At 43.7% G+C, this 25,004-nt stretch overlaps 1 protein-coding gene across 4 annotated transcripts in view; it reads left to right on the forward strand.

The window, feature by feature from the left end:
• SGSM2 (small G protein signaling modulator 2) overlaps window positions 1-25,004 on the forward strand; it is a 1,574,436-nt gene that overhangs the window by 1,323,175 nt on the left and 226,257 nt on the right. For all 4 annotated transcript variants that reach the window (XM_069614582.1, XM_069614584.1, XM_069614583.1 and 1 more), the window contains 2 exons: window positions 10,579-10,707; window positions 17,495-17,677. In XM_069614582.1, coding sequence (XP_069470683.1) covers window positions 10,579-10,707; window positions 17,495-17,677 — 312 coding nt within the window. The remainder of the gene's footprint in view (window positions 1-10,578; window positions 10,708-17,494; window positions 17,678-25,004) is intronic.

Raw genomic sequence — 25,004 nt, forward strand, 5'->3', positions numbered from 1 at the left:
TAGGGGACCTGCTATTAGATGACTATTAAGGCTTCATAACAGCCTTTAAGGCAATGTTTGACCGACCTGATATGGTTTTTGCTGCACAGGAGAAACTACTTGAGTTCCAGCAGGGCCCTAAGATATGCTCACTCACGTTAAAAAGTTTAAGCAGTTAGCTAAAGAAGCTGACTGGTCGGTGAGACATGTTTTACCCTGTTACAGAGGCCTCAATGAAGAAGTCAAGGACGAACTTGCACGAGTGGCCCGACCTAATTAATTCCAAGCCTTACTTGACATGTCATTACAGATTGATTACCGTCTTCAGGAAAGGAAAGTAGAGAAGAGGAAGACTCGCCCTTCCAATCTGAAGCCCTTGCCTATTTATCCTAGCCCCAAGAAAATGCCAGAAGCCACTCAGGGTGCATTGAGATGTCCTCTAACTTTGGAGGAAAGAAATTGTCAGGTTTCTGGCGAATTGTACCTATACTGATAAGCACATGGTTCGGAACTGCCCCATTGTTCCACCAAGGCATTTGGGAAACACCAGCTCCCCATCCTGAATGGAGCCCAGCTTTGGGAAATTGATACCTGCTCCTCTTTCCCAGCCTCCCTGGGTCCTGCTCACCATTCTTCCTTGGTGATCCTCCAGGTCACTTTGACATTCCCCTCAGGGGACCTTCACTCAGCCTTAGCTTTGGTCGACTGTGGAGATATGGGAATCTTTTTGGATGATGATTGGACCAAAGAACATCAGATACCCCGGGAAGCCAAAGAACAGAGCCAGGCAGTGGAAGGTATTGACTGACGACCGCTGTCGTCCGGTCCCATCATACAGCCTTGTCCATCAATAACCATCTGGAGCACTTAAGTTTCGATATCATCAAGGCAGCTCATTATCTCATGGTCCTAGGCATGCCCTGACTTCATCGCCACAACCCTTTTATCAACTTGGCTGCTGAGTCCCTGTTCCTAGGATCTGAATATTGTCCCTCCCATTGTTTGATCGGGGAACCAGGACTTCAGAAAGTCCATCCTTCCACTCAACCCATAGATTTGCATATCTCAGTGTCCAACATTAATCAAATACCCAAGGAATATCAGTCATATTCTGATGTCTTCTCCTGTACCATAGTGCAGTCTCTGCCACCACATTGTCCCGAAGATTGTGCCATTGATACTATTGACAACACTATCATTCCCTTTGGAAGGATGTTTGTGCTATTCACCCCAGAAAAAGAAGCACTTAAGGAAAATTTGGCTACCAATCTCAAGAACGGCACAATTTGCCCCTCGAAATCTCCAGCCGGGGCTTCCTTGTTTTTTGTGCCCAAAAAAGATACTCTAGAACTGCGGCCATTCTGGAATACTACAGACTTAACTAAGTTACCCTAAAAGAACGATACCTCTTGCCTCTTATTTTTGACATCCTTGAGGCACTCCAGGGTGCTGTTCTTTTCTCCAAATTGGATGTTAGAGGGACCTACCACCTCATTCGGATTCGTTCGGGCGATGAATGGAAGACGGCCATCCGGACACCTTTTGGTCTTTACGAGTAGTTGGTCATGCCATTTGGTTTAACTAATGCTCCTGCCGTTTTCCAGTGCTTTATGGATCAAGTGTTTTCTGACATGCTGTCCCTGTTTGTAATAGTGTATCTGGATGACATCCTAGTATACTCCAAGGATCCTGCCTTGCGCCAAGAACACGTTGAGTGGGTCTTACAGATACTCCAGGAAAAAAGTCTGCTGGCGAAACCTGAAAAGTGCCAGTTCCATGTTACCACTGTGAAATACCTTGGTTTCGTGTTGAGCCCTCAAGGCATTGCTATGGATCCCTCCAAAGTTTCTGCCATTTTGTCCTGGCCAGTCCATACCACAGTGAAGCAAGTGCAGTCATTCCTTGGTTTGGCCAATTTCTACAGGAAAGTTATTCCATATTTTTCATCCTTGGTTTTTCCGATCACTACCCTTCTCAGAAAGAATGTGCCTTTTGTCTGGTCCTACCCCTAAAACGCTGCCTTTACTATGCTAAGAAGAAGTTTACTGAAGGACCTGTGCTCTGTCAACCTGATGTATCCAAACCCTTTTACATCGAGACGGATGGCTCGGAGTATGCCATCAGTGCTTTTTGAAACAGTTACAGGAAGATGCCTTAGAACACCCTATAGCCTACCTTTCCCAAACCCTTTCTAGTTGTGAAATCAACTACTCAGTACTGGAGAAAGAATTATTGGCTATTAGTCAGGCATTCATGGAATGGTGTCATCTTATCCTAGGTTCAGTACATCCCGTTCAAGTACGAACTGACCACCGCAACCTACAACTGTTACAGTCCCTGGAATGCAGGAATAGCAGACAGGCACGGTGCACTTACTTCTTTGCCCAGTATTGGTTTCAGATAACCTATCTGCCAGGACCTGCTAATTTCCTTGCTGATGCGCTGTCCAGGCGTCCGGATTACACTCTGTATGATTCTGTTCCTGTGTCGAGGATGTTCCCGGAAACTGTGGTTTTGGCCTATGCTGATTCGTTCCTGGATAAGATCCAACAAGAAACTCAGGTTTGTGCCTTTGGAAACACCTCCTCATCCACAACCCCAGGAACCTGAAAACCAAAGATGGTAAACTCTTCAAAGATGCAGCATTGTATATACCCATGCAGGAAACAAGAGAAAAAGTTCTCAGTCTCTGTCACGACGCCGTCTTTTCAGAACACTGAGGAATCAAGGGCACACTACAGAACCTCAAAAGACGATTTTGGTCACCTAAAATACATGAAGATGTAGTGGAGTACGTCAAGGCGTGTTCCGTTTGTGCCCAGAACAAGATCGACAACAAAGCGCCGGCTGGATTACTGTACCAACCAGCACTTCCTTCACATCCCTGGCAAGTCATAGCCACAGACTTCATTATAAAGCTGCATCCTTCCAGGGGGTACACCACCATAATGGTGACCACCGATGTGTACTTGCAAATGGCTCATTATACTCTGCTTCCCAAATCACCCTCGGCCCAGGAAATGGCATATGTGTTTCTGTCCGAAGTGTTCCGCTTTCATGGCCTGCCTTCTACTATAAACTCGGACAGGGGTACACAATACACCTCATGATTTTGGTCCCAGTTATGTAGTCTATTTGACATAGAATGAGCCTTGTCATCCGGATATCACCCACAGGGCAATGGGATCACTGAGAGGGTTAACAAGACCCTAGAACAATACCTACGTTGTTTCTTGTCACAAGTACAGGATGACTGGGCATCTCTGCTTCCTGTGTCAGAATTTGCTTACAATAACTCTGACCATTCCTCCTTGAAAGTCAGTCCTTTCCTCTATAACTACAGCTTTCATCCTTCTGTTCTGCCTATGGAAATACCTGGTACCAGTTCCATTCCCTTTGTGGATACCTGGATTAGTGACATTGTAACCATGTACCGGGCAGTAAAGGAAAACCTGCAAGGATCCAGAGCCAACACAAAAAGGTATGCTGACCAGAAGCACCGTCCTTCCCCACAATACAGCATTGGAGACCAGGTCTGGCTGGCCTCTAAGTATCTACCAAGACATCGGAGGCCTAACAAGCTATCTCCTCGGTACTATGGTTCCTTCGATGTGGTCAAGGTAGTGAACCCAGTGGCCTTCAGTCTGCACTTACCTGCTTTGTGGAAAATGATTCACCCTGTGTTTCACGCTTCTCTTCTTAAACCTTACCATCCATCTACCAGGACAGCATTACGACTGACAACTGTTCTCAGCAGCCATCGAATTCAATACGAATTATCTAGGATTTGTGATTCCAGGTACAGGTGTGGCTGTCTCCAATATTTGGTGGACTGGGAAGGCTATCCTCCCAGTGAGCTCTCTTGGGAACCGGTTACTAACTTTCATGTTCCCCGCCGTATTCGGTGCTTTCACTTACTTCACCCTGGCAAACCAGGTGTGGTGCCCATTCCGAGGGGCATACTGTCATGCCTTGCCTCGCACTGCCCTTTTGGACCGCATGGAGAGGCTGTCGCATGATCACGGCGGCCATTTTTTCCCCCCAAGATGACTGGCGCTGATTACTGGTATCCTCTGCAGTCCAGATATCCTGCCTTTCTCCTGCCTGTCTTAATGTAAGCACTGAAGTGCCGACAGACCTTGCGTCTCAATGCTCGGTTGAACTTGCCTTGCTATCGTGCTCAGCGCTTGTCTCTCTCTTGTGCATTCCTCCTTATTAATGGTTCCCCGTCCTGCCTCCCCGCATTTCCTTCCTATTCTAGTATCTGCTCCGTTCCTTACCTTTTTCTTCCTGGCCGGCATTATATCTGCCTGCCTTTGCTCAGGCTACCCAGTTATGCACTGCTGCTGCCAACGCGGATTACTGAAGACTCTTCATGTTATCAGCAGAAGTCCTACTCGTCGTCCACAGGGTTGTTTTCCCCATTCCAGGGTTTTTCCCTGTCTGGGAAGTGTCCCCGGAGTCAGCCTGCTGGGTCTGTTTGAACCAGCAGGGTGGCATTGGAGGAAGCTCGATCCTTTCCACGTGATACCTGGACTACGAGAAATAAGAACAAGTCCCCTTCCAGGAAAAATACTTCATCTAAATCAACTCAGGTGAGCCCTGGTTTATTGTTTACTGATTCTGACAAAGGGAGACATTCTGCTATCTTTAGTTGTTATAATAGTGGTAGGATCAGAAAAGGTTAGTTTGGACAGTGGACAGACTCTGTTAAGACATTCACTGATGACTGACAAGCACCTTAGCTAGTTTTGTTTGGTAGGGAATCCCCATAGCATAGGGAGAGGTAAGCCTTTATCCTTTTTTTTGAATAAGTACCTCAGAGCAATGGATTTTTCACAGTCCACGTCCTTCTTATGACCCATTGCACCATCCTCCCCAAATGCGGGCAGGTTTGCATTGCCCCTAAACAACCTTGAAATTTGGAATGATGAGATTTCAGGGACCAAAATTGCAGGGAGCTGGGAGATATTTAGCTCCTGCATCTGCCCTAGGAGAGCCTGGTTGGCTTAAAAGCAAAGTTACAATGAGCTACTTTCGGCTCTACAGGCCAAGGGGTGCCTTGTAAGCATGCATATGAGGCATTAACTTTGACAGTTTGAGAATGTAAATAAAGAAGAATTAGTACATATCTAGAACATTTAAATATAATGGATCATACATAATCGGCAAAAAGTTAAAGTGTGCATCTCATGTGACAGTTACATTTGCGGAGCACTGTGTACTCACTCCTTGCTTTCCAGTGGTAGCTTCTGCCTACTTTGTGATGCCTGACACTCAGGAGGTATTTTTAGCTCCTGCTCATAAAATCTTAATTTCAAACCCTGGAATTGCAATAGAAATGTATTACTAGGATTTGCTTGACCCGCACATTATTTTCTCAAGACTCACACAAGGGAAGCAGGAGATAAGCGGGAATAGATAAACATGTTGTCCTGCAGACTCAGCCAACATTCAGCAGTTGACTAACTTGCTGAGGACTGCCATTTACTTCCATGTGCAAACCCGCGCGCTAATAGGAAAAACCCTTGCTCTCGAAGCAGCGACCTAGTACAGTCCATCAGTGGCCGCTGGGAAGAGGAACAGGGGCAACCAATGTACTTGGGTGATTGCATTCCGAGATGTCAGGCAATCACTCTCGGTGTGGTTCGAAAATCACATTGGAGAGTTTGGACCAACCAGATCCAGCTTTGAAAGACTATTTACACTGAAAGAGCCAATCCCTATGGTCAGGGCCTGAAGCCCCACAGTTGAGCGCATTTTGCCATTTGCAGACCCAGGTGTTGGGACCATGCATTCAGTGCAGGGTGTGGGTGTTGGAAGGGGGAGGCAGTATCATTACAAAGTGGAGGGGCAGAGCATGCGTGGTCCAGGAGCAGAGAAGGGGAGGCAGCAGAAGTAGAGAGAGGAGGAGAAGGGAGAGAGAAAGTGGAACATGGAAAGGAGTGTCAAAAGACCTGGAAAAAGGAAGGTAAATGAAAGTGGTGGAAAGATCTGAGAACATGGGAATGGGTGGGGGCGAAAGATAGGAGGGATTAAGTAAAAGTGGGGCAAGGTGAGGAAGAGGGAAAAGAAGCAGGGTAAATGGAAAGGCACAGAGTGCATGAAAAGGAACAGACTGGGACAGAGGAAGTGAAGTGGGGGAAGGGAAGGAAAAAGGAAAAGTGAGAGAAGCCTAGTAGATAGAACAACTGAGGCCTCACAAACAGAAACGATGGGTGGAGATATTATGGGGAGACAGGAGAAAACAGAATTGGAGAACAGGAAGACCTGAAGTGAAGAGAGGAGGCACAGAGGGCCCAATCATTGTGGGGCTTTGAAAGGAAGTTAGAGGCAGCATTATAGCCTCCCTGAAACCTTCAAACTGTAAAGGGGACAGTTGCCCCGCACAGATCATAAAAGATGCAGCTAGGGATCTATCCCCCTTCATTACCAAGCTAATAAACCTGTCCTTCACCAGCAATGCAGTCCCAAGTAATTTTAAACAATCCTGGGTCCTCCCACTTTTAAAAAAGCAAACTCTTGACCCGGCTATACCTACTAACTATAGACCTATCACCACTGTCCCGTTCTTACTAAAAATCCTTGATAGAGTCGCCTATTTACAAATTCAGGACCACCTAGAATCCAACCAATTATTAGGTATCCGCCAGTCTGGCTTTCGACCTCAACATGGAACAGAAACGGATCTTAATAGTCAAATGGACGAACTTAAAGATAAAGGCAAGGCTGCCATCCTTCTTCTCTTGGACCTCTCTGCAGCCTTTGACCTGGTCGACCACAAAATCCTATGTAACCACCTGTCATCGGCTGCACACTTCTCCCACTCAGCGGTCACATGGATCCAATCTTTCCTCGCTAACAGGACCATATGTGTTTTTTCACCACTAGCTGCGGCCGACCCAATACCCATCACATGCGGTGTCCCACAAGGCTCATGTGTTTCACCTACTTTGTATAACATATTTACAAAGCCCCTCTTTGACAAACTGGACCATCTGGGTGTCACCTACACCCACTATGCTGATGACACCCAGATACTCCTAACCCTATCAGGCAACTACAACTCCGATGTCGACAGAATCAACGAAGTCTTCACCATCATTCAGGCATGGATGGCCACACACGGCCTCTGCCTGAATGATGATAAGACAGAACTGCTCCTGGTCGGCTCCTCCAACACCCTCTCGAAACTTGGCCCCAGCTACACCAGCATTACCATCGATGGAAACAGCATACCCATTTCCAAAAGCGTAAAAACCCTTGGTTACTATCTAGATACCAACACCAACCTCTCTAAACAAATCAACATGACCGCCTCAGCCACTGCCTACACAGGTAAACTGATAAGGGCTTGCATACCTCTACTATCCACCAGCAGCTGCCTCATATTAGCCAGAGCACTCATACAGTCCAAACTGGACTACTGCAACGGCTTATATGCAGGCGCAACAAATCCATAATAAACAAATTGCAGGTCCTCCACAATAACGCACTCCGAGCTGCGCTCAATATTCCCAGAAAAGAACACATTTCTGCTATCAGAAAATCATGTAAATGGCTATCCATCCAACATAAAATTGACCTAAAAACCTTATGCCACACCTACAAAGCCTTGAACCACCTTGCGCCTCCCTATCTAACCAACAAATTCACCTTGAAACCTAATATCAGAACTACCAGATCCACCAACACACTATGCCTGATGGTGCCCAAATACACCCTAAAACGAGCCGGAGGTACCAGCTTCCCGGTTCTAGCCGCCCAACTGTGGAATACTCTTCCACTGGACATCAAAACCATCCCCACCTTTCAAACATTCAGAACCCAGGTTATCACCTGGCTACTGAATAAAAACTAACCCCTCTACAGGCGTCTCAGGACACCTCACGCACCGTCCCTTCCTAGCTCTCATTCACTACCTCCATGTATTTGCGGGCACTAGCCTCTGCATCATTCTTGTGTATATATTATTGCCATTGTATATCTCCTATGCTAACTGTAACTGTATATAACTGTAGTTGTAAATTGTATAACTGTACTATTTGTTTAACCTGTATTCTGTAACCATATTCTTGTGCGCCCATATACCCCTGGGTCCGGAGCGTTTTACAAATAAATTAAACAAACAAACAAACATGAGAGTGTGATCTAAGAGAGAGTAGGCAAGAGCAGGAGGCAGAGGAGAGGTCCAGAGATATTCTGTGGCACTGGTGCCTTACAAATCAGTGCTAGCAGAATTGAATGGAAGTGCCCTAGGGCTCACAGCAGAATTAGCCAAAGAAAAGGTTCAGGCGACACTTGAAACATCACAGTCTGTGAGTGACTTATATTTGACTGCCAGGAGGCAGCACCTAAGGGAATTGTGGACGGATTGACGGACTACAGTCCATATGAAAACTGGAATGGCTTTTCTTTGGTTTATTAAATTATGCCTCATTCGTTTTTTACAGTCGATCCTGAGGCCTGGGCATATTTGTGTTATAAAATAAACTTCTGTATGTCTAACCTTATAAGTCTCAAGTTTCCTGTTAATCCCATGGCCGTCACACTCCTTAGTCTTTTCTCTATTGTTATGGACAACTGCTAAAACGTATAACAAATCTTTTAAAATACATTGACTGTCAGGTGCAGGAGGGCTGGTGGGGGCTGACGGAGGGAAATGTTGTCTTTTTTAAAGGCCTGTTTGGACTCAGTACACAATATTATTTTTTCTGTGTATTTCACATCCCAGGACTGGACAAAATCACAGGAAACCTAGGTTATGAACTCGCAGACACACCCGGCCAAGAGGCTCACCCAAATATTGTGGGATCAGTGGAGGTTGCCAACCCATCCCTTCCTAATGTATCCAAAAACACCCTGTAACACCCACAGGTCCTATTATTCCGTGAAAGGGGGAAAACAAAACAAGGGAAGCTCCAGTTAAGGTTCTTCACAGAATCTCTGGTGGAGGCCAGAGACAGCACACATAAGCTACTAGCAGGCTACTGTGGTCACATCCAATAGAGAACCTAGATTGTGAGGACATAACCGGGAGAGTGTGTTTGCTTGTGCTGTCCTGTTGATACCTACCTGCCCTTTTTCCATCCCCTCAAGTCCAGGCAGAAAATGTCCTGTAGCATGAGGGAAAATCTGCTGTACAAAAATATCAATAGAGTTAGATATGTCAAGCAGTACCTAGGCCTCTAGAAAGCCATAGGCACCAGCTCCAGGTGAGGGAAAGCAGAGATGATAAGAGAGAGGGCAGTGCTCAGCCAGGGACAGTGTGGGAAAAGTATTGTCAGACTGGGGGAGAGCAAAGGCTGCCAGCAAGGGAAAGCTTTTGAGAGACACTGATTCCTCCTACACTAACAGATATCTTCCCTTTCTCACTGGAGAGTCTCCAAACATGGACTAGCACTCTGGCTGCACAGTGGCCACACAGCTCCCACCTTCTTTACCTTGATGTTCAGTGGTCCACCCCATTGGGGAGATTTATGTTGTTTAATGGAACCCATACACACTAATTGGAGTCCAAATCCGGCATCCACACCTGGAGGAATTACAAAAGAGCCACAGCCATGTGGGTGACTGCCCTTCCCCATACGACTCTTAATATTTCTCTTTTATTATCAATACTGTTTTTCCTTAAGGAATCTCCCGTAATACCTCATATATAAAAAACACTTCAGACTTATAGATGACTTCTTCTTGTTCTTCTTCTTATTCTTAGTAGGGAATTGGAACTCGGGAGATGGTATTGAGAAAAGAAGCTAAGAAGTTGGAGAAGGGAGCAAGACATGAGGAGGAGGTAAAAGGAGGAACCAAGAAGTTGCAAGGAAGTTGGAGGAAGATTACAGAGGGAAACAGACACCCCATGTCTCTAGGGTGCATGGGAGAGGTGGGAGGAGGTAGGAGCGGGTGGTGAAGTACTAAGGAAGCAAATGAATGGTGAATTAAGAAGGAAAGTGGCATTGGTGATGTACCAGTAGGACCACTAGGAAGAAGCTTGTGTTAAGGATACAGGGAAGCAAGTGACAGTGGGGTGAAAGGCTGCAGAGCACTGATCTGTAGCAGAGAGGTTTCCAAGAGCCCAAAAATCAGCCTAAACACCTCTGACCCTGCCTCACATCTGTGAGACAACATGGGCCATTTGGATCCTCTAGACCATACTTGAGTCATAGTTTGAAATTGAGACCTTCATCATGTTAGCCAGCGAATATCAAAACGTAACATGACCATTGAGCAGGAAACCAATACAAGAGACCAAGGATTGTGAGTGACAATGGAGAGAGAGCTAGAGAGACTTCTGAGAGACATTTTGAACCCAGGAATTGCCATTCTGACCCATTATGTTATTTTCAACTGGTCCACATTTGTATTAAATCCCTAATAAACACATTTGTTGATCTTGAAAGTGTTTCACAAGTCTTTTTGGAGACCACTGAACCTTGTGACCTTTGTTAAAAATGTTTACTAACTTAGTAATGTCTTAGTATGGTTACAACATTTGCAATGTGTTGATTTTGTTTAGTGTGATAGAAATGTGTTGATAATGTTTACTGTGTTTGTTATAATTAAAGTTTAGTAATGTTCTTCTTTTTTGGTTGTGTTTAGAATTACAAGGAGTTGGAGTTATTAAGACTTGTGTACTATGGTGGTGTACAGAATGACATCCGGAAAGAGGTGTGGCCATTTTTACTCGGCCACTACAAATTCGGCACAACCAAAAAGGAAATGGATCGGGTGAGTCCCTTTTTGCTGCCTTTAGAGCAGATTTGCTGGAATATAGTGATGTCCCTGATGACATCCGTATTTTTTTGAAGAGACTAATCAAACGATTTAGAGACTTTTCCAACCAACACATTTAATTTCTAATTTCTAGCTTCTGCAGTTCACCAAATTGTGGCATATTGGACAAATTGCTTTATCTCATTGTGCAGCAGTTCCCCTATTTCCAAAAACTGAGAGCACCTGAAAACCATCTAATCCCCATAATCATGAATTTGTAACAAACCATGACATTTTTAATTTGCATATGGCAAAGTGTATGATCCTTGTCAGGGATATCAATTAACCAAAATGCCAGAGGTAGCAGAAGTGTCATCACATGCCTAATATCATCACTGGAAATTACATTACCTGGATTTTGACCCGGCTAACATCACAAGAGGTTATGTCACAGTACCTAGCTCCACGATGACATCACTGGACGTGACATGACACAAAGTGACACTACCTGTGTAAAAGAACCTACAAAAAGTGCAACATTAATAAAATAACATATGGTTACTTAAGAAGAAAAAAGCTATTTTAGTTACCACTTTATTTGCTTTGACACATTTGGTAGTGCTTTAACACTAACCTATACCCAAAACAATGCTACAGGGAAGGAGAGAAGGGTAGGGGTCTTGAGAAGAAGGTTATTTGATTAGCCTGAAAACTGGCCATACTTGTGCCTCGCAGTAGTGCCATTTTTTTAATTGTTGTGCTTCCCTCCGTAAAAACCAATGAGTGGTTGCTTTACCAAATGAAACACAAAGGTGTCCAATCTCTTGACACTCCCGTCCCCTGCACACCTTAATGCTGTACATACACCTAACAACAACATTTCAAAAACAGTAAGCCAACAACAGTAGTTATGTTTCAAAGAGGAATATAATGAACACAAAAAATAGTCAAGATGAAATTCCTATGTAATTGGTGAAGCTTCTGTATTTTCAAGATTCAGTTGCTCACGCAACACGTTTCGTGGACACTCATCCCTTCTTCAGGAGCACAACTGTAAATACAGTCAGATAGAGACATTCCAAACTCACAACATTTACATTGTATTCTTTTATGATGCATGGCTACCACTGGAAGTGTATCACCCTAGTACCGAGCATTTACTTGCCTAGAATCCTGCTAAGTGACTATGGTCCCAACGTAAAAGTAAAAACGTGCAGTCGTGAACATTCAAAAACACCCATAGTGCCATTACGTTCCAGTTGAACAGTTAAATCATAAATATAAAAGCCTGACCTCTGTGATCCTCATTTCATGCATATCTTCCATGCGGTTAGAAATTGCTTGTATGTGCACTTGCTGGGTTGCCATGGTAACCTTTATGACTTCACTCAATGTGGCCATGCTTCCTTACGACCATTATCTTTTCAAGCAAAACAAATGCAAAACAAAACACTGGTCCTGCAATCTTGCCTCTCGCGCTCAGTGAGGTTTATTTACATTCAATTTTCATTAAAAAAAAAAAATGCTTTCCTGATGCAGTGGCTCTTTCCATTAATGAATATACAGCACCATGTACTGTGTTACTTAATAAATTGCAGGTTTCAATGGCCACACACCAGCTTACTATTAATCACAACCATACACACGCTGAATCGGCATAAAGTCATAAAAGCCAGCTTAATAATTGCAGCATAACGTTCATTTCTCCTTTGGGTTTGTTTAGTCTATGGGCTTAAAAGCGCAGCGCATCTTACCTTCTCCATGACTGCTGCAGTTTTCTTTTCCCAACTGATGTCACTTCCAACTTTGGCACGTTACCTTTATTTTGCTTGTTCCTTTTTGTTTTTATTTATTTATTTATTTTGTTTGCTTGTGTATATATATTTCTTTTTTGTACAACCTCCTCCTTAGGTCACTTTGGCCCCTTCCTTGGGCAATATTTCTTTTGGCCCCCTCCTTGGGCAATCTTTCTTTTCCTTTGGCCCTCTCCCTGGGCACAATTGTTTCCTTTGGCCCTTCCTTGGGCAACCTTTTCCTTGGCCCTTCCTTGGGCAACCTTTTTTCCTTTGGCCCTTCCTTGGGCAACCTTTTCCTTGGCCCTTCTTTGGGCAACCTTTTGTTTCCTTTGGCCCTTCCTTGGGCAACCCTTTTTTCCTTTGGCCCTTCCTTGGGCAACCTTTTCCTTGGCCCCTTGGGCAACCTTTTTTTTTCTTCTTTGGCACTTCCTTGGGCAACCTTTTTTTCTTTGGCCCATCCTTGGGCAACCTTTTTTTCCAGCCATCTCCATGGGCTCATCAGTGTCCTTTCAGCCACCTCCAAAGGCTGATCATTAGTTCCTTATTGTCCAGCTCTTTGTGCCATATTTTCTTTTTTTTTTTATCAGATGCGTGGGTCGGTCATCTCCCCGTCACCAATTGTTGTGATCCTGATTTCATGCACATCTTCCATTCCATTCTATTCAGCTATAACAACCTCTAATAACAAGGTGGGATATCAGTGTCCAAACCAAACTTACATATACACTTATTATCACCAGTGCTTCCACACAATCACCACCTCATCAGTGTGTAAGGTAGAGGATGAAGGCCAAAACCTACCTAGCCCATGCTTTGGATACCGGGACAATTCCATAAAATGCCAAAGGCAATTACTTCGGAGATACCCATACTTGTAAAATACCCAAACAAAATAAAGTAAATAAAAATGGCAAGCCAACTCTAACAACCATATGCATTTCAGCTGTACATTCATACAATGTCCTCTCTTTGCACATTTTGCCAGACTTACCTCCACTTAATCCAAGAGAGTGCATGGAATAGCCTTCATGAATTCTACTGCCACCGTGCTGAAAGACCACTTCAACAGTTTCGTACACAAAGCCAAATGCGTCTTGTTTCAATTAATGTCCCTTTACAGATAAATAGAAATCACTGACCGTGTAGACCCATTCTGTAAGATCGAATATCAACGCCCCTTGTTAGCCACACCTTGCAACCCACCCTCGCTTCATCACAAAGACTACACAACTAGATAAATCTTCATAACACTTACTGTAACTTCTTTCCGTAATGCAACAATGCTCTCGTGGACACTTCCAACAAGCCTCGCAGCCTACAGCTACCATTCTATTCATATTCATAGTACCCGGGTTGGTCACGGGAGAGCCTGCACACATGACTCAGTCTCCCATCGATTAAAAACGCTCCTTCTAAGCATAATCATATACGCTGGCCATCTTTAAAGCATCTAGATGCCCATGTATAAAGTATGTCAGAGATAACCAAGTCTCACCTTTATACACCACCATCCACTTCAGAAGAGTTTATTTTGCTGCACATAAATAGAAATAACCTAAATGTTAAAGACACGTGTCAAGAGTAGAGTTAGGGCCACAGACCAGAGTCAGTAAGCAGTCATCTCAAAGTACCTAACTCAACCTATTCTCTTTGTTCGAATAGTGCTAACTCTCTTTAGTTATGAAAAATATAGTGAAGTGCATGTTTATCCTTTGTTATTGAATATAGATAGACTAAAGCAACCACCTACGTGTCATCCTCAAGAGTATTTTCTAAATCTTATCCCATCAGATATTATGATAAGGCAGTCCATATCATTCTACGTTTAGGGTCCAGTAATGAATTTCACATATATGTCACTACTACTGTCTGCCACAACCTTTATACCCACATTCTCTCCAGTGTGGACACAATAGACGATAAACTTGCATCATTGTTCAGTACAAAACATTTCAACCACTGCTGATAATTAATGCATATTGTATTATGTTTTTTTCGGTTTCTACACAGTGTACATAAGGACCAAAGTGAAGACAATATACAATCGCAGTACAATGTTATTGTCCCAAAATCAACCTTTCAACAGTTATCAATAAGACAACATGATAATTGTCACAAAAGTGATCTCCTCATTTCCACTGCTGATACTGACGCATATTTTGTTTTGCTTTTATATCCTGTTTTTGGGTTGCATACAATGTTCATGAGAACCCAAGCAAAAGCAATTTACCATCACAATACCAAACATTTGATGTAACAATGTTATTGTCCACAAGCCAATTATTTCAACTGTTAAAGATAACTAATAATGTATACTGTTCTTACCATACAACATAATTCTCATATGAAGCAGTGCAAACTATAATCTTCATTCATACCTTTGGGGTATACTGTACCTAGTAAATTAATCCAATACATCTCACACTGTGAGAGGCGGGTGATGAATCCCCACCTCTACTAAGTGGTAACCACTTCCAGAATCATAAATCATACTTGCAACAATGTATGTAGTTTCTCAAAGAAGTGCCGTTTGGGGTCCCCAATTACTAAAATTATTTCCTAAACCGCCTATGAATCTTGAAAATAAAGAAGCTTCACCAATTACATAGGAATCCCATCCTGACTATTCTGTTCATTATATTCCTCTTTGAAACATAACTACTGTTTTTGACTTACTGTTTTTGAAATTATGATGTTAGCTGTAATTACAGCATTAAGGTGTGCAGGGGACGGGAGTGTCCAGAGATTGGACACCATTGTGTTTTGTATGTTCTGAGGCAAGCAGAGCATTACAAGTAATAAAGTAAAGTAAAGTAAATGCTAATCCAAGGTTTCTCTGCAGAGATTGGTATATGATCTGAGGAACGGAAGATCTGCTATCAGGTCTTCCATACATCAGTTGTAGTTAGTGTGTTTGCATGAATTTTGATGCACTCTTTGCGAGGATATGGCTAGGGAACCGGTGCCGGCTGTTGGTAAGGCACAATGGGCCTCGTCATTACTGCCGATTTTGCCGAATTTTGACTGTAAGACGGTGGAATCACCTGCAGCATTTTTCTGGGTGTTTTTCCTCCACCTCACCGCCCAAGTCATAGTAAGGCTGTGCGGTAATGCAGTGGTAACGGAATTACAGCTCCATTACTGCTGTTTTTACAACACCCTTGTACTAGTAATGAGGCCCAGTTTCTCAATTTGGGGCAAATGATACATAGCAAGCAATCCATGCCCTTCTTTACACAGTATTATATACCAAGTATATCTGTAACGAGAAAGGATATTTTGTCGTAAAGGTATTAGATATTCCAGAGGCCCAGGCAGAAGTTGAAGAAATAGTAGCTATAGTTTTGCAGGTCTCCGAAGAATTGCCGACATTAGGGAGCGCTGTGTATCATCTGCATTGATGTGCCTCGAAGCCCTCCATTCCCACATCCAGATGTGGCATTGAAGGCACTATAAATAGCTTGCACCGCAGCTCATTGCCTCAATTACTCATTTTTCTATTTTCCATGCTCAGCCACCTTGGGATGATGGGCAGGCTAGATGAGGCTACATGAGGTTGGAGTGGATGGAAAGTGATATACAGGAGTGGCCTGAGTGATATTTGGAGAAGAATGTGAGGCTATAAATGGCATACAATGGCATATTATGATGATAGCACCTGGTTATATGAATCTGTATTAAAATATGACTATACCTGTAATAGGAGGTTATTACTGGCATAGGATGGCATTAATGGTCGTATGAAGGTGTATTGAAATATGGTGCCTGTCGTCTATGTTGATTCTGCTCGGTGTGAACCTGGCATATCATGACTGCACTCATGGCATATCAAGGCAGTAACCTAGTTAAAATATGGTTGGGCATTAGTATTTTGTCTATTTTAGTAGATATTTGTTATATTATTAAAATTACACTTTAATTTTTTTTCTTTCTCCACAAGGGATATCACTTCATGTGGGACCTAGAGGGTCAAAGTTTATGTGCCATCACAGCCAGTAATGTCAAGGGGGTAAACCATCATATGAAATGACCTCTGGTGATGTCATCAAACGGACACTTTTATGAATTATCTTCCCTGGCATTATTTATCAACAGCTATTTGGCACTTGCTAGAAGTTCTCTATGAGCCATGAAAGATTGAGCAGGCTGACACTCTCCAGAGTGTTTCTGTGGTAATCACGGGCGGCGTCCGAGATAGAATGGCATTGCAAGTGTGGCAAGTCAGACATAGGAGACTGACACAAAGGCATTGTTGTAACTGGATCAGCTTTATTTAAGAATAGAATAGAATATTTAAGAATAGAAATGCCTTTCCTGGCCCTACTTCTAGTGGTGCTGGTGGTTGCTTGTTAGGATGTCTTCGAAATAACAATTGTCCTCTGTCCGAACTCACCTATTGCATGCCCTACCACTAAACTAAAGAAACATAAATCAGCCTCCGTAAGTGTTATGCTCCCCTCCTGGCTTGGGATAGCTGGTGTTGAAACCCCCCACCCCCAACCCCCTCACCCTCCCCACTCCCTTTTATAGTAACAGTTCTTTCAAAGGTTCAAATCTCAGTCAGTAAATAGTGTCCAAAATAATAATCTGTTTCGGAAATATTCCAAAAGGAGGAGTATGTAATTCAAAGCTAGTTCAGATTTCCTTAACACTCTGTTAGATGGGCTGTTTCCCTCAGTAAGATTCTAGTAAAGCCACAAAGTTCTTTCTCCAGTTGAAGAATTTGGTTCTGTAAATTATTAAAGGTTCTTACCCTCTTCAAGGGTCCTGATCCTCTCAACTTCCTGTAGGCCGGTTGGTCTTGTTATCCATATGTTTATGTTTATTACACATTTCTCAACCCCTGCAGGGGTAATGGTTCTATTTTGAAACGTTATGACGAAGCCTGCCCCCTGTTGCTGGCAACAATTGTAAGCCTCTTCAAGGCTTACAATTGGCTATACCCCTCGGTCATGTCAAGGAGTGACTGCTAACGCAAGGGCTGACTTGTTTGTTTTTGGTCTTAGGTGGACGAAGTGATTGCCAGTCATTATCAGAAGGTCATGGCAGAGTGGAAAGCATGTGAAGTGATTGTAAAGCAGAGAGAGAAGGAGTCGCATTCAGCCATTTTTGCAAAGTTTTCCTCTGGCAGCAGCATTGACAGCCACGTCCAGCGCCTGATCCACCGGGACTCCACGATCAGTAACGATGTAAGGTCACCCTAACATATCCAAAGTTATCATATTGTTATACATGTAGAGCTTTTATTAATCGAGCATTGTTCACAGGTATGTTTCGTGTAGTCCCACCTTTACAATGATGACTCCTGTCATGGGACTCTTTGCACTAAAGATTAAAAAAACAATTAGTATCCACCATTTGCACCTGCCACTCATCTTACATCTTCATGTTAAGCCACCACTGGCCCCCTTGGTCTCTCCTGCACTCTTCCACCCTATGTCTGGCAAGAGTCATAGGCTAACACAAATGCCCTGCTATCTACAAATGTGATGCTTAATATGTGAGTAATCAGGAATCCATTGCTTACAAATCCAGTGACATGCTTGTGAACTGACTACATAGTCTAAGCTCATCTGTTTACTGTAGAGAAGGCATTTTACAACACTACACATTACGTAAATCCACCAAATGGGAAGAAGTTAAAACATGAGACATGTCCAGTCTTTCTTGAGCAACGCTGTAACTGTCTTTGGTTCACCAATCTTTGAATTCTCTGTTGCCATTGGTTCATTTTGAGCCATGGCTGGGAGTGTATGCATGACCTAAAGGAGGCAACACAATACACTTGGAACACCCCTTGTTAAATCGGGAACTTGCTGTTTCCATTGGTCCTGTATTTTGAGTCAGTTAATCTTTGTTTGGTTACTAATCAGCCAGAGGGCACAGAGATGGCCAGTTGCTAGGAGAGCCTTAACGCAAGATGAAGCTACATAGCTCATAGCTCAAGAGACTAAACGAAAGAGGCCAGGTCAATGAAATGGATAGGCAAAAAAAAGGGGGAAGTTGAACAAGTACATCAGGAAAACACACATGAAAGTCAGGACTGACTTTGATGTCAATTTTCAGGAGAAGTAAATTGCATACATGTATGCATTGTACAATTCGTATACTCTTTCTATGCGCATATAAACACACCTCAAAGTCAAACTTGACTTCAATATGAGATTTCATATGTATAGGAAGAATATAGTATAGTGCATGTACATTGTATGCCTTTATATCAAACACTTATACACTACTTATACGCATTGCATTCACATGTCAGATATTTACATACCAAACACTCATACGCCTTACACCACACACTGTGATGGAATTCTCACTTATGGCGCACACTTACGAGACACATTTTTACCACACACTCTTATAACACACTCTTACAATGCACGCACGTACGACACACACACATACACACTTAGGATACACTCACTTACAAGTCACGTTCTTACACCACCACTCTCACAACACACACACTAACAACACACACAATTACAACACACACTCTTATGACACACACCCTTAGGACACACCCACATACCAGAACCACATGCTCTTAAGACATATGCCCTGTGGCACATGCACTCACAACACACAACCTTACAATACACACACTTACAACACACACCTTTTTGACAATCTTTTATGACACACACTTGTGACATAAGCTCTTTATTGCACTCACTTACCAGATACATGCACTTACAACACAATCGCTTAAAACACGCACACTTACAACACACACATTTATGATACACACTCTTAATACACATGCCCTTCGGACACACACACATGCTCTTAAGACCTATGCAATTATGACACATGCACTTACGACACACGCTTTAACAACACACACACTCATGACACACAAAGTTACCTGACACACACACTTACAATATATATTTTATATATGTTTATGAAACGTACATTGGAGATGTAAATTGTGTACATGCACAAAGTGTAGAATCTTTACATGCTAGACACGTGCACACTAAACACTCACACCACACACTCTCATGACTCACGCACTTACAGCACATACTTATGCCACCTTGTCCATTATGTATAGAAGGGTTTTAAGATATGCAGTAATTTAATAGACATGTTCTACACAAACTTGAAATGCATGTGTATGAAATGTACATTATATATAAGCACACCACTGTAAATATAAAAAATTGACTTTGATGGTCATATGTATAGAACACGCACACAAGATGTACATTGTGTAAATGTATCAAATGTAAACGTATCACTTATAAGCAATACACTCATACTCTGGTGCACTCATATGGCAAGCCCTCATAATGCATACACAACATAAATAAACTAATATACTTTGTGCAATACTCTCGGCAATTAAATGTAAAAGGTTAATCTGATAAAAAGTCTATAAAGTAAAGAGTGGACATAAGTAACATAGTTAAGGTACAAGCACCCACTGTATACCACTGCAAAATCAACCATAAAATGCTGGGAGGATAGCTCAGGGGCAGCACAGCATTTGTCCTGGAAACAAGACAATGCAGATTGGCACTAGGTTGATACCCAGTCAGGTGCTTAGAGGCTGGACTCCGGCATTAAGCACGCTATAAAAAGCAATTTCTTTATTTGAACAAAGTTGGGAATTATAAACACACACTCCATACCACTACAAATCCAACCTTAACACTCACTTCAAGTATTCGGCATGTTACATCAATACCAAGTGAGTGGTAAGGTTGTAGTGAGATGGTAGGAAATATGCTTTTCAAAAAGTGAGTAGGTACTACATTTCAGATTTTACAGCAATTTAAATCAAGAATTCAAAAACAAGGAATGCGGTGCTGCCAATAAAAGTAGATTTGTTCTCAAGTGTGGTGGGCTATTTGTGGATATGTGTCTAGTGACTATCATCCCCCAAAATGGGTGTATGATGTTGTAGCTGCGAGTGCGGTTGCAAGATGGGGCAGACGTAGAGAGAGGTTAGTGGAAATATTAGTGGTCATTTTAATGGGTAGTCATGGGTCGAGATGTTAGTAGGGGCAAAGAATGCAAATGTGGGTAGATTTATTTGTACCTGAAAGAATCCTCCTTCTGTGGCTCTCTTGCATTGTGGATTGCAAATGCCATACTTATTGTCAGTCCCTTCTACACTTTCTAATTCTTTCGGCAGGATTGAAAGACATAAGAGAGAACATTTCGAATTTTGATTATATTTATTTATATAGTGCATTTATACAAAGTGCTTTAGAGTTCCTTTATAAACACAGTACAAAAGTATAGTAGGAAGCAATGTTTTAGCTAACATGATAGGGAATGACACAGAAAAACAATAATAAGTCACGATTATGTTGGACATTCAACATTAAACAAATGTTAATTTAAATGGTTTTTTTTAATTATCCAGAGAAGGACAAAAATGTAAAGCAAATAGGAGAGAATTCCAGAATTAAGGAGCAAATAATTGAAAGGAGGTATAAAGAGATGTAGCATATAAAGGTCCAAGGACTGCTAAAAAGAATTGAGAACAGGAACAAGCTGGCTCAAAGAAACATAAAGTCAGATCATGGTCCTGCAGGTGTGAAGCTGTGCTCCCGTAGTTTGTAGGCGTGCTCTATATGGTGCCAGCAGCTAGCAATGGCGTCACTCAGTGGTTGAAGTTCCACTTACCGGTCCTGCAGCCCTGGCCTGCAGGCCCACAGCGTGTGAGCACGGGCCCCCCAGACCAGCCTGGTGCCCTGGGTCCAGCCCAGGCACTCACCATCTAGGTTGCTGCCGGCATCCACGGTGCCCCTGCAACCCAAGCACCTGTGAAGCCAGCCAGGTGACCGCCGCCAGCCCCACAATACACCCCAACGTATAATTGGCCTCTAACACCCACGTGGGTGCGGGGAGAGCATGTCAGAGTGACAGGGCCTAAAAGAGCCTGGCATTGCAAAATGGGTAATGTTGACCTTACTCACACACGCAATAGGTTCAAAGCATGACACAGAGGCGGCTCTTCTCCTCGCTCTACTTTATTATCAACTGCCAGTTTTACTCCTCGCTCCTCCCTTTCCAGATACACGGGTGCTCCCTTAAAGGGGCCTGTGTCATAAATGGTGTATTACGCATACCAGGTATCCTGTTTGAAGAATAGAAATGCAATGGGAACAACAGAGGGTTATACCACTACTATCAAAATCAAAATAATGCATGACCCTTTCATTCATTGGGATTTACCATGTGCCTGCCATTGGGGTTCCTTTGCGCTAGAGAAGGCTTTCATTTTCTGCACATTTTAAATGGCATCTGATTTGTAAATTCTGGATGTCCTTTAAAATGTGTAGAAGCACGGGGGTGCTGTTGCGCGGCTACTAAGATGGCTACTGTCCTTTAGAGCTCCGGAATCCGTTTCCCACTTCCTGCTATAATCATATCATCTAAGTGACCCTGCAACCTCCAATGTCCAAACCCAGAAATGTCTGGTCCCAGTTCTGCTCCTACATCTCCTCTATTTCTGCCAATGATGTAGATGGGTTGTCTGTGTCTTCCTCTCCCACCAACAGTCCAACTTGAATCAGGCACTAATTGCTGTTTACTTGTATACTGTTTGTGTGATCAGATGCAATGTCTGTTCTTCTTGATTGTCGTTGCAGTGCACCAAATGTTTGTATTAATGCTTTGATTGCCAAGTGCAGCTTCATGTTCGCTCTTCTGTTGTAATGTCAAGCACTTTAAATCAAGTTTTAAAAAAAATCATGTCATCTCAGCACTGTCTTCACCTCGCTCAGCTGCAGTAGCTGCTCAGTAGGGACTGGGCAGTTACCCTGCTGATTCTTGCCATCCGAAAACCTTGCTGGAGGCACTTTTCCCCAACGGGCGCTGCAGCCTACTTCGAGACGGCGGCACACATACATGAAATAGCCCTGGTCCTGGCATTGAGGGTGACGGCGAAGGGGCGAGAGATGGGAGGTGTGCTGCCGACGGTGGACCGTTGCAGCTGCAGAACAGCACAGCATGTCAATTGAACAACGGAGGCCTAGATGTTTTGGGCTGTGGCTGCTTGCTGCGCTGCTGTGCCCATACTGTAGACCGCGTGGGTTGCAGTGTAAGAAGTGCAGGACCATCAGAGACTGCACTGAAGCCTTCACATGCTGTATCATCAGAGCGTGAACAGCACAGAGGGGTGCTGCTGCATGGCTCAGTTATGGACAGCCACTCTGCGTTACCCACAATCTTCCACCTTTGCTAATTCTCCCCCTCAGGGTAGGACTGCTGATAACATGGGACTAGTTTGACACATACGGTGGCCAAGACATTTTATTTGGGGTGAGATTTCTGCAGGAACCCAGATATTCTGTGGGGTGTATATATAGCTGGCCGTGGAGCGACCCAGTGCTAGCATTTCACCATTGGGGTAAGGGCCGGCCTTATGCGGCAGTGAGTTAATGCGGCCGCCCCTTGAGGCGCCACCATTTTAGTGCCAGGATTTGCCATACTGAAGGGTGCTAAGATCGGAGTGCGGTCTCTGGGTAAACTTATTTCACAGCCTTGTTGTGGAAGGGACCAGTATTTCTGGGCCCAGAGCTGCCGCCATAGCGAAATACCTGCTTGAGACTCCTTGGAGACGCCTGCTGAGGCCTGACGTTTGTCTTGCTCTTTTGCCTGGAAGACAGTGTTGGGGCGAGCGAGGTGATCCACGGCTGGATTGCGGATGGAAGTTACTTTCATGCTGAGCCACCTTGTACACCTTACTGGATGGTCTGACAAGTCTCACATTGTACCCTGTGCTGAGTCACATTGTATACCAGTACGTGCTATGGCAATGCTGTCATGTCACACAAGTGAGACTGCTATTGCGTAAGCTGATGGTTCTTCTTCTCTGAACACCTAGACCTAACACTCCTTGGCTGTGACTAGTCTGTCTGGAACAATTATTACTCTCCTTGGACTTTGGTTGGGCTGTCTAATAAGGATACAAGGCTCTGAAGCACTGCCAGAGGTGGTGGCCCCGCCTTGCCTTTGGGGAGCTGTACTGGGGTTCAGGCTGGTTATTTCACACTCATCAGAGTAATATTCTACGGAGGAGCCTGCACCCTGCAATATTCCTTATTGCTCAGCTAGGTCTATGGTCGTTCCCTGCTGGTGCGAACCGTGGTTGGCACATATTGGAGATCTGTTGCCTGTGTCGCTTTGTGTGCTGATCCTCTGCAGAAATCTGTTTGGTGGGGTATCAGGGACTGAATGGTTATCTCCTCAGTGTTGGTAATTATGGCATCCAAGCCAATCTCCACAAAAAACAGGCTAAACTAGACGGCTACAGTAAGAAGTTGGCACTGGAAACTTCTCAGACTTCCCTTGCCTGAGGGCAGCGATACAGTCGATGGAGACCTGTTGTACCCTACTGCTATGGCTCTTAGCAACCTCCAAGAGGGCATTGGGTGCATTGGGGATAATATGTATACATTATCGGTTAAAGTGGACTCCTCCAATGCCAGGATAGAGAAGCTGTACGGCAGGATGTCTGAATCTGAGCACAGAATATCCGAAACTGAAGACTCGATTCTGGAATTAGAATCTGCTGTGAAGACACTTCAGAAGGAGCTTAAGGTTACACAGTCCAAAAGCGGCAATCTTGAAAATTTCTCCGGACGTAATAGTATTTGCATACTGGCCCTTCCTGAATCGACCACCATTGGTCATTTGGAACTCTTTCTGGAAAATAACTTACCCTCCATAGTGGGTAATCCAGTCATCTCCTCTCGTTTTCAGATCGAGAGAGCTCACAGATCCTTGGGGCCTAGGCCAGCTCCTGGTCTCCCTCCGCTTCCTATCATCGCTAAAATCTTTCATCTTCGGGACAGGAACTCAATTCTTGATGCGGCTCGGGAAAAAGGGGTCACTGCAATTCCAGTCCTCTGCTCTACAGATGATCTGGATTTTAGTCCCACTGTGCAGGCGACTAGGAAACCCTTCAATGATGTTCAGAAATATCTGGGAGACAAGGAATTGGCATATGCTATGCTGTTTCCTCCAAAGCCCAAGATCATACATGCTAATAAGTCTAATTGTTTCACATCCCCAGCTGACACAATGGACTTTTCATTGCCCCATTGGACGCACCTCGTCCACACATGCTGAAACCTGGTACCGGAATACCATTGTGCTTCAAGTGGACAAATAATTAATCTACTGTGGCAGTGCTTACGATAATGCTAATGTTCTTGCAGAAGCAGTTGGCTAACTCCCTGTAGCTGAATGGCACTCTTTTGTTGTTTTTTCCTTTGGTTTGTTACTAGGTTTGGTTTTGAAATGGGAGTTCCACTGGTAAGTCTGGGATACTAGTGTGGGTGGGGTGTGGAGTAGAATGATGGCAAAACAAAAATTGCCATTGTCTATTGCTGTGTGCGCCCAGTGGTTCACTGCAGCACCTTGGAGAAAAAGAGACCGAGGCAAAAGTGCCTTCGGTGTGGGCCGCACACCCTTGATTCCCACTAAGGGTTAATCGATTTCTTTTGTGATCGTTATTCAGTTAATAAAATCCAACTTCAATCG

Source organism: Ambystoma mexicanum, chromosome 9, assembly GCF_040938575.1.
Source record: "Ambystoma mexicanum isolate Mex_15411 chromosome 9, UKY_AmexF1_1, whole genome shotgun sequence".
NCBI lineage: Eukaryota > Metazoa > Chordata > Amphibia > Caudata > Ambystomatidae > Ambystoma > Ambystoma mexicanum.